Source organism: Sorex fumeus, unplaced genomic scaffold (genome assembly GCF_029834395.1).
Source record: "Sorex fumeus unplaced genomic scaffold, SorFum_2.1 ptg000045l, whole genome shotgun sequence".
NCBI lineage: Eukaryota > Metazoa > Chordata > Mammalia > Eulipotyphla > Soricidae > Sorex > Sorex fumeus.
This window is the reverse complement of record NW_026606102.1, coordinates 9,058,330-9,075,863: the sequence shown is the minus strand read 5'-3', so window position 1 is coordinate 9,075,863 and position 17,534 is coordinate 9,058,330. Positions and strand designations below refer to the sequence as shown.

General features: G+C 39.7%; 1 protein-coding gene across 2 annotated transcripts in view; it reads right to left on the bottom strand.

Annotated features, from left to right (window-relative positions):
* Window positions 1–3,046: 3,046 nt before the first annotated feature.
* The window catches only part of MYSM1 (Myb like, SWIRM and MPN domains 1), a 46,728-nt gene continuing 32,240 nt past the window's right edge, over window positions 3,047–17,534 (bottom strand). Inside the window, exons 11-19 of one of the 2 annotated variants that reach the window (XM_056122290.1) lie at window positions 15,956–16,041; window positions 12,076–12,130; window positions 11,654–11,704; window positions 10,857–10,931; window positions 9,519–9,707; window positions 8,586–8,718; window positions 6,527–6,632; window positions 6,290–6,347; window positions 3,047–4,449 (exon numbers count right to left, since the gene is read on the bottom strand). In XM_056122290.1, the coding sequence (XP_055978265.1) occupies window positions 4,291–4,449; window positions 6,290–6,347; window positions 6,527–6,632; window positions 8,586–8,718; window positions 9,519–9,707; window positions 10,857–10,931; window positions 11,654–11,704; window positions 12,076–12,130; window positions 15,956–16,041 (912 nt within the window). In that variant the 3' untranslated portion in view covers window positions 3,047–4,290. The remainder of the gene's footprint in view (window positions 4,450–6,289; window positions 6,348–6,526; window positions 6,633–8,585; window positions 8,719–9,518; window positions 9,708–10,856; window positions 10,932–11,653; window positions 11,705–12,075; window positions 12,131–15,955; window positions 16,042–17,534) is intronic. The other variant, XM_056122291.1, reaches the window with a different exon arrangement.

Genomic DNA, 17,534 nt, shown 5'->3' with positions numbered 1-17,534 from the left:
AACAAGCAGGTCTCCCTGCTTACTGCCCCGCAACCCAAACCTATCTCTGATGAGGAGCCAGGGAGAGGAAGTCACAGGACAGTGTCTGTTGGCTCCGGTGGGTGCTGGACTCAGCATCAAGAACCCCCCTGGGGAACTGTGTTAGTCCCTCCAGGTCTCCTACTCACCCTGACAGGAGCAAGCAAGCAAGGTAAACAGGAAGATGGTAGACTGAGGCCAGAGAGCTATCAAGGCTGGGGCAGCCCTGCACCCTTCAGGGTAACCGGAACAGGAGAATTCTCTCTCCTCCAGACCCAGCTCTCAACAACGGACAGAACAATATTGCTGAGAGGAAAGTAGTAGAGAAAGTGAAGATGAAGAAAGGGGCTGAGAGAAGAAAAGAAAGGCGGCAGGATACGTATGTGTAAGTGAAAACTGCTAAGGACCAGAAGAAAAACTATCAACCTGAAGATAAAAACTCATCTCTGCGTTTAAATATCACTGCCCCCCACCCGAACCCAACCCTCATGCCCCCTTTTCTTCCTTTTTGTGTTCTGTTTTTTTGGGCCGTATCTGGCAGTGCTCAGACCTTACTACTGGCTCTGTGCTTGGGGATCACTCCTGGTGGTGGGCAGGAGACCAAATGTGGTGCCCGGGATTGAACACATAGGTTGAGTGCTAAGCCAGCACCCTACCTGTTGTACTATCACTCCAGGCCCCTTTCTCCCCTTTTTAGAGATAATTGATCCTGAGCAAAATCCTGGGTTCGGGCAAGATCAACAGATGAAGACCAAGCCTGTGGCACGGAAGCCAGGGGGATGGCACTGCCTGGCTGAGTGACACTACCCCAGGACAGGGAGGTCGATTTGTCGGGAGAGAAGAGTTGCTCAGGCTTTCCTGTTGATGCCGGCAGAGTTTTGGCAGAACCTGATTATGAATCAGGCACAGTGCCTCAGGCCCACAAATGCGTTTTCATTTCTTTCAGACTAAAAGGACTTTGGATCGAAGAAAAATGAACGTGACTTTAATAGAAGTGTGACTGTAATGTATTTTTTTTTTAAAGGTAGAAGAGGTCTCCAAGAACATTATTCAGGGCCCATGAAAGTCTCACTGCAGCAGAGTAAGGGCTGATGGCCAAAATAATGAAGCTGGAGAAGGCTTGCTTGCTTCTGATGTGCTTTTTCTTTTTTGATTATTACTTGAGGATTAGATTTTTAAAGAAAGCCTAATACTAGTCAAGTACTAATGTCAGTTTTCATTAGTCAAGTTTAACAGCTCATATTTTACAGTCACTGTGCAAGAGTATGAGCAAAATTTAGGCATTTTCCAGTCTCATATCCACTTGTATAAACAGGGCAGAGGTTCTTTGAGGCCCTACCCTCTGAACGATCTATGAATGAGCCACTTGTGGATTGAAATTCTTTCTGTACTTTTCCAAGACCCTAGCTGCAATGACCTCAAAAAGTCTAAGGTTGGCAGTGATAGGAAATGTGGGACCTGCAGTGGCAAAGGTGAAGGATTTTAAGAGTAACACAGGAGAAAAAAGGAAGTAGGGAGAAGGAATGAGGAGAGAGGGAAAGGTCGCCAATTTTAAGGCTTTAAAATCTGTGAAGATGATGAAGGCTTTACTAAAAAATATTAATTATTTAGATAGTATGACAGATAACTTTTATGCTTTAAAAATTTATAAGATAAATGGCTCATCAGAAAAAAAAAACATTAGTTACAACATTGTGCTTTCAAAGCTCTAAACTCTGCAGATGACCATCTTCGAGTTCCTTCTAGTATATGGCTTAGGTGAGTAAACATAGTTGAACCACTGGCATGCAGAAAAATTTAGGAGGACAGAACTCTGAATAAACAGTATTTTCTATTACAACTCATTATTACAGGGAAATGTCAATCAAAAGAACAAACTGATACTGCTTTCTAGTATCTGTACAATGAGGAAAATATGTCAAAAGAACACAAAGGAATGTTTCAGTTGAATGTCCTCTAGAGAATCAGACATTCTGCAGAGAGGAAACACTTTTAAGACACTGGACTGCTTCAAAACACTAACTTCTGTGTGAACAATCTCCGAAGACTATTTAGACTTAGTCACATAAGAATTTAGACCCCTCCCCCCACTCCCAAATAAAAAGGGGCAGAGTGACAGTAAAGTGGGTAGTGCATTTGCCTTTCACATGGCCAATGAGGGTTCTGCCCCCAGCACCCCATATGGTCCCGTCACTCCTTCCAATAGGTCTAACTCTTCCCATGAATGTTGATTAAAACCAGAAAGGAACAACAACAACAAAATTCTCACACAGTCATATTCAGTTCGGATGTAATCGAGTAATTATCAGGACCCGAGAGACAGTCCAGAGGAAAAGGCACTTATCTTGCATGCATCTGACTCAAGTCTAGTCCCTGGCACCACAGATGGTCCCCCAAGCGCTGCCAGGAGTGATCCCTAAGCACAGAGCAGGAATACGCCCTGAGTACTGCTGGGTGTGGCCTAACCCCCCCCCCCAAAAAACTGTAACCCCACCCCCCTGAAATCATGGATAAGACTAATTAGCAATATAGGTATCAATCAATTCTATGATTAATAGAAATGAACTAAAAATCTACTCAAACCAGGCAGCATGATTAGTAAATTAATTGAAAACATACTTAAATATAAATCATAACTCTGAATCTTATTGTTTAAAGAGAATGTAAAAAACGTTCAGTGTCTCAATTCATAGAGCAGGCAAAAAAAATTTAAATGGCTGCATTCCCTAGAGTAGGGCTGGAAGACAATAACCTGCAACCTGTTGATGAGGTCAGAAGGTTTTGCTGGGCTGGAGCGTATGCTTCGTCTGTGGGAGTTCTGGTCCCAACACCCACACTGCATGGTTCCCCGAGGACTGCTGGGAAAGAACCTGTGCACCAAGCTCGAGCAGCCTCTGAGTCCCACAGGAGGTGCAACCCCCACCCTCTCCCCTCCCCGCCACGGGTATATTTTTCATTTTTAACATTTCCAAAAGGTTGTATAAAAATATTAAGAACACCCAAGAGACTGCTTTTTTTATTTGCTTGCATTTGTTTTATTTTGTTTGGGGGGGATGACCCATACTTGGTCATGCTCAGGGCTTACTGGTAGTTTCATGTTCAGAGATCGCCCCTGACAGTGCTAGGGATCGAATCAGGGTCAGCTGTAAGCAAGGCAAGCCAGCAAGGCCTGAGGTGTGGCGTGCAGAGCCCACGTTACTAATTTACCGGCCCTTCATATAAGGAACTTGTGGACCTCTTCTAATTCAGCTGTTACTGAAATTTAGCTGAGTAGCTAATATGCCCTGGAACATTTTTTGTTCTCAAAATTAAATACTTAATTCATTCAAGCTTTAATATAACTTGTTTTACATCTGATAATAGGTGCAGGGGGGGAAAAATCTAGTTAAAAGGTTATGATTACATGCTTTACATCTGAATGAGGTTTTATCACAACATTAATCTAAACAGACTAAATGAAGTTAATTATTTTATGTACAAAATTCATCAAATAGCTGAGAAAATGGCCTATCTTTACTGGGGGAGCCACACCTAGCGGTGCTCTGGGCTGACTCCTGACTCAGTGCTCAGGGATCACTCCTGTCAGAGGCAGACCCATATGTGGTACAGGGGATCAAACCAGGGTCAACCACAAGCAAGGCAAGAAAACGGCCTTTCTTGGAGTAGTATTGCTATTAAATAAAATGGAAGCAAACGCTCATGATTTACAAACCGGTAATTTCATTCTCATCTGGGTTTCTTCTCTAGTTTTAAGGTTTTCACCTTCTGCAGGGCTCGGCCCTCCAGAGCATGTTGTTAAGATTTATTACGCCAGCAGTTCTCAACCACAGTCAACACCTCAGTGACCACCGGCCCACATATCATTTGTACCATAAGAAGATCTCACCAAAGCATATACAAAGAATGTTAAGTTCTCCTAGGAAGACACAAGCTAACAAAAATGGGAGCTGAGGGAGAAATAATTAATAATCCTAGCCACATGGCACATATCTGGTAGGGTAGACAGTCCCTTCGAGCCCACTGCACTGCTGTCCTGTGGTCGGCCCAGAGCCTGGTGCCAGCAAGGTTATAGGACATTGGGGGGATTACTAGGAGAACAAATCCTGATTGCTTTCCTTTCACACGATTCACACGACAAGACCGGGATCCTGTGAACTAAAGAACAGCAATACTATGCTACTGTAACTAAAGTACAGTCAAGATTGCAACTTTGAAAGTAGAAACTCTGGTGTCCAGATGAAATGTCTTACATAATCATCATCCATCACTGAATCATTCCGTTGCACCCACAGGACAGTTCTCTTCACCCACTCCATTTTCTTGCTTGCTTTTATAATTCGAAAGAAACAAACTTTCTATTTGAGTCAAGAATTCTTCAGCAATGAAAGAATTGGTCACTTTGCTCAGAGTTTTCCTTAGGCACTCCAAAAGCTGGTTGAAAGAAAGGATTTATAATTAGTTTAAAAATAGTTTGCACTACTGTCATTTCACTGCCTTCTAATGTTCAAATGAAACATTTTCTTTAAAGGTGGCTTGATGCTGGGGGCTGGAGCGATACAGCGAGTAGGATGTTTGCCTTGCACATGGACCTAGGTTCGATTCCCAGCATCCTATATCATTCCCCGAACACCGCCAGGAGTAATTCTCGAGTGCATGAGCCAGGAGTAAGCCCTTGCATCGCCGGGTGTGACCAAAAAAAAAAGGGCTGTTTATAAATAAATAAAGGATAAAGGTGGCTTAATGCTAAGCCTGTGTTTAATAGTAATATAGCTGAAATAGAGGAAGCCAGGTTTGAGGCATACTCAGATTAGGTCCTTTATGATTTTATATCACGATCACCCTGTTATTCGATTGCTTCGAGCAGGCCCCAGTAACGTCTCCTTCGTCCTAGCCCTGAGATTTTTAAAAAAGTGCCATATTCAAGGCTCTTTCAGGGTTAGGAGAAAGAGACCCATCATTTGTTACTGGTATTTGGCATATTGGGTATGCCACGGGGAGTTTGCCAGATTCTGCCATGTGTGCAGGTTACATTCTGTAACCTGCCAGTTTGTCCAAAGTAGGAATGAGATAATAAGATTCGCAGCCAGGCGCTTCCGGGAGCTGGGTTTTATAGTCTTTGAGTCTTGGCCATTGAGGGATTACACACGCCAGGGGGCCAGTTGGTGGGTGTGACCCCTGCCTAATGGAATTTGGAGGATCTGGGTGGAGGATCCTGGGTGGAATGCGAGTGCCTAATGGGCCACTTTTGGTAAGCATGATTTTATATAAAGAGATAAAATTAGAATATACTTGTGATTTTTTTTCTACTTTGAGCAAATTCTTTTTGGGGGGGGGGTCACGCCCAGTGATGCACAGGAGTTACTCCTGGTTCATGCACTCAGGAATTACTCCTGGCGGTGCTCAGGGGACCATATGGGATGCTGGGAATCAAACCTGGGTTGGTTGCGTGCAAGGCAAACGCCCTACCCGCTGTGCTATTGCTCCAGCCCCACTTTGAGCAAATTCTTAATTTGTTTTTCTTTTTAAAGTCATATTTACAGAACAAAATAATCTTATTGGATAAAAATCTACATATAAATATACACAGGACTCTAATCATTTCAAAATGGGGATGCTAGAGTCTATTTCTGGACAAAATGTTCCAATAGCACATAAAAGAAGTGTTTACAACAAAAAAGGCCCAAAATGTTAAAAGTAAATTTTATTCTTAAATTTTCTATTCTCATATTGCTACAAGAAAAGAAAAAGACAACTATGATGCTAATCTACAGTATAGCCAGAGTACACACACACACACACACACACACACACGCAGTATTTATGGGAACACAACTGTAAGTGAAATTAGAGAAATTCAGGACTGTTGTCTTCTTCCAGAAAGTTAAATAAAATGACCATTTAAATTTAATTGTTAGATTTATATTACCATTCTTAAAAATGATAGATTGCTAACGTTAAAATGGAAACATGGTGATTCTGAATTTAATAAAATAAGAAAAATGTTCTCCACTGTGCAGAAGAATAATCTTTGAAGAAATTCATCAGCCCATAATGACAAATTTATTCTAAAATAGTATTACTTCTACATGCAAGTGTGGGTAACAAAACACATTACTAATTATCTCTTAGAAATTAATTTTAGAAAGAAAAAAGCAATAAAGGAAACACACAAAAAATGTATATGCAAAGCATCAGGCATCGTGGGAAAACACATCAAGATGAATAGTTTCAGAGTGTGAACAATAGAACCAATTAAAATGAAGGGGCTTACTTTCTGCAAACAAGTCAGGTCAGAATCCCGGCGAAAGATTTTATCCATGGGGACACTGCTGCAGAAAGAAACATGGAAACAAAGCAATGAGACAAAATATTATAAACTCATCAGTTTTGTAATAAATGACCACTGATGCCATACATCACCATTTTATATTTAACTCAGGTTTTCTCTGAAACATAATTTAACGAGAAACGCTGCAGATGTGTGGCTATCTCAGAGCACGGTACATACCTGTGGGAAAGCCTGTATTTTTCTATTATCCATCTTGTCTTTTCAAACACTAATCCCCACTGCGGCTCCTCTAACATCTGCTGTACTTCAAATTTGTACGGTAAACCTAGAAAATCAAAATGAGGCAGGTTTCCATCAACAATTTCTTAAATCTCTAACCTCCTTATAACTAATTGCATTTCCCTTCCATGTAATTATGACCATAGCTCGGTGGGTCAGCCAAACAGCTTTTTAAACATACCGGGCATTCATTAATATTTATTGTCTGGGGTGAACTTGGTATAAAACAAGCAATTAATAATAATAAAGAAAAGTAAAAGTGCCATTTGCATGACAATTCTATGCAAGGGACTGTAAGAAGCAGAATGATCACATAATTTATCATCAGAACCCAAAGACCTTCTAAGTGAGAGGCAGTGGGGATGGGGGAGTGCTATTAATAATAATATGCCAGGCCCACCAGCTGGGAATCACCCGGGACTACCAAGACCTAGACCCTCTAGGTTTTTGTTTTTTAAAGAGGACAGAGAACCAACAAATTATTTTTTGTTTGCTTGCTTTTGGGTTACACCCAGTGGTGCTCAAGGGTTCCTCCTGGATCTGCTCTCAAGAATCACTCCTGGCAGTGCTTGGGTTACCACAGGGATACTGGGGACGAACCCAGATCAGCCACAGGCAAAGCAAGTTTTCTATCTGCTGTACTATATGGCTTTTTTTTTTAAAAACAAACAAACAAACAAACATAGGTATTAAGCTTACAACAATGCTAAAGTAGCATTTTCCCATTTAACAGATAAGAATACTGAATTAAAAGTTTTTAAAAATATCTATTTTAGCTAGTAAAGTAGAAGAGCTTGGGCTTTATTTTTAATTTAACTTAATCTAATCAGATTTTTTTTTTGGAGAGGCACAGCTTGGCAACATTCAGGGGTTCATATGCAGTGCAGAAGATCGGACAGGGGTTAGCTGCATGCAAGTAAGCACCTTAATCCCTGTATTATCCCTCCAGCTGCAGAGCTTGGTTTTGAAACTCTAGCAGTTATGTCTACACTCATTCCACCTCTATACAGGGGCTGATCTAGGACCAGACAGGGAATACGATTAATTGTGAATTGGCAGTTAGAAGGCAAAAAATTACAAAAAAAATGAGCCTCCTGGAAACTTCTCACAGATCCTTTAAGATCTCCGTGTCAATGAATATATCCCATACAGTGGATTAGAATTTAAAAAATTTATATAATTAATGACTAAATCTGCCAGGGCTGTCTAGAGCAGTAAGCCCCAAAACATCAAGTCATGAGATAGGCAACCCAACACCTTTCTTAGAACAGGAGTCAGAGTGTTAGGTTTAAACTGAGAGGTCACGGGGGACTCTGCAGTCTCAATGGTGAGACCACCATTTTTCTTAAAAAAAAAAAAAATGCATCTGAATGCCATCAGAGAGAAAGCCTATCTGCATCTACTGAAAACTCTTTTTTTTATAAGAGCAGAGATTTTGCTTATTGCATGTCTCCAGTATCAAACATACATACACAATTCTTAGTCACAACCTTTCTCAACACTACTCCTTTTGCCTGGACTGGTGCGATAGCACAGCGGGTAGGGCGTTTGCCTTGCATGCAGCTGACATGGCCGACCTGAGTTCGATTCCTCTGCCCCTCTCGGAGAGGCTGGAAAGCTACTGGAGAGTATCTCGCCTGCACGGCAAAGCCTGGCAAGCTACACGTGACATATTTGATATGTCTAACACAGTAACGAGTCTCACAACGTTACTGGGCCCGCTCGAGCAAATCGATGAACAATGGGAGGACAGTGACAGTGACAGTGACTCCTTTTGCCCAGTGACCAGGTTCACACAGTAAGTTCACACCCAAATCGGTATCATATAAGACAGAGCTTTATCACGTGGTATGCAAATAGTTATTTCCTAGTTGCGAACATCCACTATTATGTCAAGTGTTTAAGTGTTTTTACCCAGTGCTAACTCTGATTTGTACGATTCAAAAAAAAAAAAAAATGGAGGCATAAATAGGGTGAAGTATTTTTTGTTGAAACTTACGATAAGAGCCATCTGGGCTAATTTCATCACTGATAACCAGGCAGGTAATTTGAGAATAAGGTAAAGGATTGTTTCGATTATAAGGACTAATAATCATTCCAATAAACTTTGCACCACCTCTGGAAAAGTAACCCTATAATTGAAAGAGAAGTATAATTAGTTTCAATACTTAAATTTAAAATTCTGCATTTACTCACAGATCAAATGAAGGAAAACAAAGGAAAAGGTGTGTTGGAAACTACATAGCTCACTGAGCTAAAACATATACTTCATATGCATGAGGCCCAGTTTTGATCCCTGGTACTCAAGCAGCATTAGAAGTGCCCTAGCACTGTGTTGTGAGTGTGGCCCCAAATCCAAACAAACAGAAAACCAAAACTTCATATTCAAACAGCAATTAACTTAAATGTCATTAAGTGTTCATTCCACACTCTACATTGGCTAAAGTAGTCCCTTAAAAGATTACTAGGTCAGCAAAAATTTGTATTAGCCAAGAAAACATTTACTAATTATATTCACTACCCTCCAGTTATAATCTTATCAATATGGTAATAATTTACAAATAACTGCTGACAGCAAAACATTCACATATCAAGCATAACATTACAAGATAAAACAAATGTTCTGTTTTTCAGAGAGGCAAAAAATATAACTTATGTTTCTGATTATTTCACGCGTACTCAGTCCCTGTCCTAGCTGCTCCCATCAATCTTCAAAGCATCTTACTTTGAGAGCGTGTCCATATTATGCAAAATAACTGATATTCCAGATGTTTAAATAAACGTGTATTATTATTTCAAAGAAATGCAGTCCTCTGCTAGATATGCTAAAAATTTATTAGTTTAATGGAAAGAAAAGGAAGAAGGGACCGAACATGCAACTATTTGCAGATACATTGATATGAGCAATAGGCGTCTGGACCTATAAACTCACCTGGTATTTGGCTTGGGTGTCAATATCTCGTAAGGAAGGATTCGGATCAAAGGCGGGATGAGAATGATACCACCCAATGACACTGTATCCTCTCAGAGCCAAGGCTTCCGAGGCCTGCGTCTGCGAGACAGGATCCATCTCGCACTGCAGTCCTGTGCTCAGACTGTTGCAAGGTTCTGCCGCACAAACCTATAAAACATCAGCCGCCAAGGATTATATTTTCACCTGTTCATTCTACTATTCCAACACTTTCATTTTTTTTTCCATACAATTACAGAAATCTCACTATGTTAAGCCTTTGTGTTTTCCTTTTTGGGGACACACTAGTCATTAGTGATACAAATGGAAACTAGAAACTCAGCATCCATTTTTTTCTCTCAAAAGGTGGTGGAGAATGGGCACTGGTGAAGGGAGGGGTACTCAATCATTGTATGACTGAAACGCAAGCACGAACGTTTGTAAGTCTGTAACTGTACCTTACGGTGATTCACTAATAAAAAAATTTTTTAAAAAAAGTCCTAAAAATTGTTCACTGTATGGGTCAGCACAAAAAATCTCTGCACATGCATATTCTTTCAATTACCCCACCCGTGAAAATTTCACAAGAATGTACATACCAAATTTTAACTAAGGTTAGCAAATGCTTTGTAATTTCTGAGCAATGGAAGCTTTTTGTTGGTAAAAATGACGAGGAACCATGGCCTGGCACACGCATGCTCCTCCGTCTCTCCATCTCCCCGCCCTCTCTTTTCTCTCCCCCACTCTTATCCACCCTCCCCAGGGATAAGTCACTCTAGGGACAATATAACTGCCTATACTTGCAGATTCTCAGTCACAATACAGATAACTTCATTTATTAATTAGGATTTTGGGCACCCTGCAGTGCTCACAGTGTTCAAGACTTGTGCCTGGCTTTGTGTTCTTAGTAATCAGTTGTGGTGGGGTTTGGGAGACCCTGTATACGGTGTCAGGACTTAAACCAGAGTCTGCCACAGGCAAGGCAATCGCCTTACCCCTGTATTATCTTTCCAGTCCAAAAAGTAACCTTTTAAAATTTTATTTTACTGTTTTTTTTTTTTATGGGGGGAGAGGGGCAGGCACACCCAGCAGTGCTCAGGGCTTACTCCTAGCTCTGCGCGCAGGGATCACTACTGATTGGGATGCCAGGGATCAAACCTGGGTCAGACACGTGCAAAGTAACTGCCCACTGTCTGCTGTACTATGTCTTCAGCCCTCCAAAGATAACTTTTTTATTAAAAGTCTTTCAACAATATGCATTGAAATCTATAAAAAAATATGATATGGCTAGACTAAACAGTTATGAAAAAGAAAACTTACTTCAACTATTTTATTAACTTCTGAATATCTTCCTCCTAATAGACCAATCACTTCTGCCATAGAAACATGAGCGTGCTTTAAAACAAAACAAAACAAACTTAGTCCAACATACAAAAAAGATGAGACAAAAAAAAAAATAAAAACACAAAACAAAATCAGATAAAATACGGTACCACAGGAGAGTAATTTATAAGTACAATAATTCCACTTTCCTAAAATAAAGCAACACAGTGGAAGGACTAGATGCTAGGCTCAGTATATAGAAACTTAAGATTTTAGATCCATCATCAGTGGTAGCTGAGAACTTGAAATCAAATATTCACAGATTCCAAGAAGCCATTTTTTTTTTTACTTAAAAAAACTGAAGCTACCATTTTCTTTCTCTATTCAGGAAAGAGATTATAAGAATACAAAGTAAAAAATGGTTTTCCTAGAAAAACACCTTGATCAAACACACAACTTTAGGAGGCCTCAGAAAATATGAAACCTCCAAATTACAGGAGTTGTGTTTTGTTGCAAATATATAGAAGGTAGCAGACAAAGAATACCAGAAAATGAAACAGGGTTAATTATGATAAACAGTCTGCAAAAACTCACATTAATTAATTTTCTCTAAAATATGGAAACATGCAATTGTTTGGCTTTTCTCCAAAAGAAAAGACTTATTTTTAGATTCCTTGTAAAAGAGGATAGTTAAGATCCAAAATACACGTCTTCCATACTCTCTTATGCCTGCAATAAAAATACACAAGAATAGAAATCAGAATAGCTAAGTAAACACAATAGATTATTCTTACCAAATCCATTATTAAAAGTGCTTCTGAAGCCACTTTCACCTGAAATGGCTCCTGAAATATAAAAAAAAAAAAATGGGGGAAGCATAAAAATAGAGATTTTGTTTTCTCTAATTGGAACATCTACCCTTGTCTTCTACATGGGAGAATGATCTTATTATCAACACACAATGATCTTATTATTATCAATCAAGGTTCACTACAGGCCAGATTTTGTTATTTTTGAAATTATCATTTAAAATTCTAACATGAACAACTTCCCTCTCATTTTCTGTTTAAATGAATCAGTCATCTAAATTCATCATGTACCATTCTTTGTCCAATCTTTTATTTACATATGTCTCACACACATACAAAAAGAAGGAACATTTCTTGTCTGACAAGAAGGCATTATTTATGGTTATTCAGTGGAGAGTAAGTAGTACCTGCTTTTCTTCACTGAAAAAATTACAAGGTATCAGCTGGAAGGGATCAAATGAGCTAAAAAAGAAAAAAAAAGTTACTTAAAAATAATCACAATAACATGATTAGTAGAAGAACATTTACAAGTTTCCTGGTTTGAAAATGTGTATTAATCACACCTAAATTGCGCACAAGAAAAATATTACATGGGAAGAATTTCTTAGGAATTTCTTCATATAGGTCTTTTGAAAGCAGCACTATTCTTTGGAAAAAGTTTAAAAAAAAAAAAAAGAAAGGACAGGACAGGACACTTGGGAGAAAGTACCCATTGTCATACATTAATACTCAAAGAGAACAACATTTAAAATGACCAGACACGTGTCCTTCACTTGAAATGTAATCAATTCCCTGACAAGACATAGAAAGAAATTTCAACATGAAAGTTTTTCATAAATGCTTTTGTCAGTACAATAATGTGTTCAGCATAAGAACTTCCAACAACAAGTATCTGTTGAAAGTTTAAAGGAGAAATTGTTCTGCCAAATAAATGTATAGAGAACTTTATGACAATGTACTTTGAGATGTAAAGAAAAAGGAAAAGATGTACATCTAAGCATGGCAAGATGCAAAAGCATAAATCTGAGAAACAGAGCTGACTGGTAAAATCTAACTGGTAAATAACTGAGGTTTGGGAAAAACACTGGACATAAGAAACAGTTTTCAGGTTATATTCATTGATAGAAAACAAACAAGGTTAATGGTCATGTGAACACTAGGAAAAAGAAGCAGAACTATTTAGTTCCTATTCTCTCCAAGACTGTGACCTTTGGAAGAGTCTTTGCCTTTCTGACTACTATTTTCCAAGCATCTAGAACAGTGCCTGAGCATCAAAGACACTCAAAAAATGTTGAGGGAAGTAAGATATTCAAGTTAGAAGTGCTTAATCAACACAAACAAAAAGAAACCAAAGGCCAAGACAGATAAGAAAGCAGAAAAAGGATGTTCTTCCATAGCACTGAATAAAACAACTCTTTTTGTTTGTTTTGGAGTCACACCCAAATGTTCAGGATGTTCAGGAGACTATTTGGGGTGCCTAGGTTGGCCGCATGCAAGGCAACCTAGGTTGGCCGCATGCAAGGCAAACACCCTGCCCACTGTACTATTGCTCCAATCCTACAACTTTTTTTTTTTTGGTCACACTTTTTGAGAAGTTGCAGAAAAGGGGGAAGTTACTGGAGATCAGAAATAAGTGATTACTGGGCTTGCTTTTAAAGAGATCAAATCAGATCTTGAATATTCGGGAAATTACACAAAGGATCATCAAACATATCATAATAATAAGGCCATAGTAAGCCTTAAGTAAATGAAGACATAACTACTAAAAAAAAAAAAAGTAACAGGTTCAAGAAAATTTAAGTCATGGTAAGGCAAGTCTGTATCGATAGCACAGCGCGTCTGGTGCTTGCCTTGCATGTGGGCAACATAAAGGTAAAGGTAAAGGCCCTCCCGTTGATCGTCGATTTGCTCGAGCGGGCCCAGTAACGTCTCCATTGGAGACTTGGTTGTTACTGTGTCTGGCATATCGAATACTCTCGGTAGCTTGCCGGGCTCTCCGAGAGGGGCGGAGGAATCGAACTCGGGTCGGCCATGTTGGCCGCTTGTAAGGCGAACGCCCTACCCGCTGTGCTATCGCTCCAGCCCAAGTTCGATTCCTCCAACCCTCTCGGAGAGCCCGGCAAGCTACCGAGAGTATCTCGCCTGCACAGCAAAGCCTGGCAAGAGACCCGTGACGTATTCGATATGCCAAACACAGTAACAAGTCTCAAAATGGAGACGTTACTGGGCCCGCTGGAGCAAATCGATGAACAACGGGAGGACAGTGAGAGTGACAAGTCTGTATAGTTTTTTACTATTTTTATTTTGGGGCTGGAGCGATAGCACAGCGGTAGGGCATTCGCCTTACAAGCGGCCAACATGGCCGACCCGAGTTCGATTCCTCCACTCCTCTCGGAGAGCCTGGCAAGCTACCGAGAGTATTACACAGTAACAACAGTCTCCAATGGAGACGTTACTGGGCCCGCTGGAGCAAATCGACGATCAACGGGAGGGCCTTTACCTTTTACCTTTACCTTTATTTTGGGGGGGAGGGGCACATTTAGCAGTGCTCAGAGGACCATATACAATGTCACGGATTTGACCCTGGGTGGGGCTGCATGCAAGGCAAGCACTTTACCTCCTGTATTATCTCTCTGTCCTCCAAGGATTTTATTTGTTTTGGGCCGAAACTCGCAGTGCTTAGGGTTACTCCTGGCTCTGCACTCAGGAATCCCCCCTGGCAGGCTTGGGGAACCAATTGGGATGCTGGGATCAAGCCTTTGTTGGCTGCATGCAAGGCAAGTGCCTCACCCACTGTAATATTGCCCTGGCCCCTGTCCTCCTAGATTTAACTTTTGATAGGAAGGATCTAAAACTAGCAGGTAAATTCAAGACTTAAGTATTTTTTTTGTCTAAATGTAAGCAAGAAAACCTTCCATGTTCAGATGAAATAATATAGGTAAACAGTGAAAATGTACAGCTGAGGGAACACTGTTCTCAGGTTTATGTTTAGCTATTACAATTACTTGTTAACAGTAGAAAGGCAAGTTTATTGAAATATCACAATTCAAGGCTAATATGAGAAAGTGTTTCTGGTTTTAACACGATCCTAACAAACTGAAACAAAGGACTTGAAAAGCACTAAGCTTACATCAGAAAATCTACTACTACAGATACAAGATGAGAAGACCTAATGAATTACTATGAATTATTTGCATATTTCTCTAATTTATTCTCTAAAGTTTTAATTTTTAGAGACTATATAATGCAAAGCTTATTAGTTTTACTTCTGAAGTGTTAATGCCTAGGATGAATTACTTTACTTGTTACAACTAACAAGGACTAACCTTCCTCCTCTTTGACCAACATTATCTGTAAAATGGGAAGGATAATACTAACTACTGCACCAAATTCTTAAGAGGATTAAATGAGTTAACACACTGAAGTGCTTAAACAGCTAACAATATTGGCTATAATAGAAATCAGTTTATAAAACAGAACTTAATGCTCTAGTAGTTTTAAGCTCTTTACTAGGCAGAGATCGCTAGACAGATTCTAAGACAGGGCTCTTTCCACTGAAAATAATCAAGTAGCATTTCTGAGTATCTCCCTTTAGAAAGAATACTGATAAAATTATGTTCCACTTAATAGACATTTCTGTGTGTCTGCATGTATGCACACACATATACGTATCTTATTTAGTGCCCCTTAATAATACAAAAAGAGATTTAGATCATAAAACAAATTCTTCTTTCACAAGACCATGCTAACAATTAATACCACCCAAAGAGAGAACAATTGTTTCATGAGGATATCTGGTTAGAATGTCTAAGGAGTTAAATGCCCACCTTTCACAGTAAAATTAATCACTCTGAAAATTTGCTCAAGGTCTCCCAAACTGATAATCAGTGAAATCATTTCAAAAATTTTAGCAACACATTTTACTGACAGTGAACAATTATTGCTAAATCAGATACTTTCCCCATAAATTTCTAACACTAGTACTAAATTAAAAATAATTTACATTAAATAACATAATGCTGGGCTGGAGCGATAGCACAGCGGTAGGGGGTTTGCCTTGCACGGCCAGCTGGGCGAACCCGGGTGTGATTCCTCCATCCCTCTCGGAGAGCCCGGCAAGCTTCCAAGAGTCTCTTGCCTGCACGGCAAAGCCTGGTAAGCTACCTGTGACGTATTCGATATGCCAAACATAGTAACAACAAGTCTCACAACGGAGACGTTACTGGGCCTGTTCGAGCAAAACGATGAACAATGGGAGGATAGCGATCGATGAACATAATGCTGTACCTTTTTGTTGGTCTTGGCACTTTGGAAGACTTAACGGGTTTGCTTGTTTCCTCCTCCCTTCTTGCCAACTCCTCAGCAGAGAGATGCTGAAACATAAAATATAAACTGATCTGACTCTATGAATCACTGGGAGGGAGAATAAAAATCCTTTAAAACCATATTTATGGGCTTATACGAATAAGAGAAAGGTGATGTACCTGTCTCCTTCTTGCTAATAATAAAAAGAAATGCTGGATAATGTATTAGAGTGTGGAACCAAAAAGAAAATACAAATGGCAGGGCACTTGCCCCGCATACGCTGACTCAGGTTTAATCCCTGACATCCCATGTGGTCCCCCAAAACTCATTAGGAGTGATCCCTGAGGAAAGATACGGGCACATAACAAAAGAAAAAAAAGGAACCATATGAATCTAGTTTATTTCTTCTGTTGACTTGCCCATTGCAATTAGTGGTATTATTAAAACTAAGATATTTTCGAATCATCTAGGTCTTCCTCTAACTTCCCATTTCTAATCAACTTCTGTACTGAACTTTCTTTCCTTTCTTCCTTTCTTTCTTTGAACTGAATTCAGGTCTCAGGCATGCAAGATGTACTTACTGGGTTTTCTTTCACAACCAGAGACATCATGGTGTGAAAAGAATACAGATTCTGGGGGTACATGCCAAGTTTGCCTGCTCCTACCTGGGTGGCCCTGGGGAATTTACTAAAGCTTTCTATGCTTGTTTCCTAATCTGTAAATGGGAACAATAATTAAAAAAAATAATGTTATAGTGAGACTGTGAAGATTAAATAAATTAATACTTGTAAGATATTTGTGCCTGACACATTTTAAGTCCTACAAAAGTATAAACTGTCCCATTCCTATGACCAATCTTAAACTCCAGAACAAATAAACTATAAACCTTTCCCAGAAAATAAGTAACTGGTACTTTCCCGTATCTCTACTTGGTTCATGCAGATTCCCTCAGCCTAGAATGCCCTTCTCTCCTTTTCTACATTTTGAGATTCTCCGGCTCACCCAGCATGCCCCATTTGGTTTCACTAAAAACATTTTATTTTCTGGGACTAATCTTTAGGAACCACGGGTTTTATCTTTCCTATGAGAAATGTTAAGTTCCTCTACGCAGAAACTTTGCATCACTAATTGTTGTGCCTGGCAGAGAGAAATTGTGGGTGGGGAGCAGGGAGTGAAAAGGGGAAAAAGATGATGTATTAAAAATCTGACCAGCCAAGGCTTACTGAGTACCTGGCTTTAGCATCTTATTATATGTTATTGAACCTATTTCACTGGATTTACCAGAAATTCTATGAGGGAGATATTATTCAACCTTTGGAAACAAAAACTTGAGATTCAGTGAGGTTAAAAATTTGCCTAAGGTCATCACCTTCCCCAATCTCAAACTCTACTACAAAGCGGTAATAATTAAAACAGCATGGTACTGGAACAAAGGCAGAGCCGCAGACCAATGGAACAGGGTTGAGTATCCTTTCACACACTCTCAAATATATTATCATCTAATCTTTGATAAGGGAGCAAGAAAAGTAAAGTGGAGCAAGGAAAGCCTCTTTAACAAATG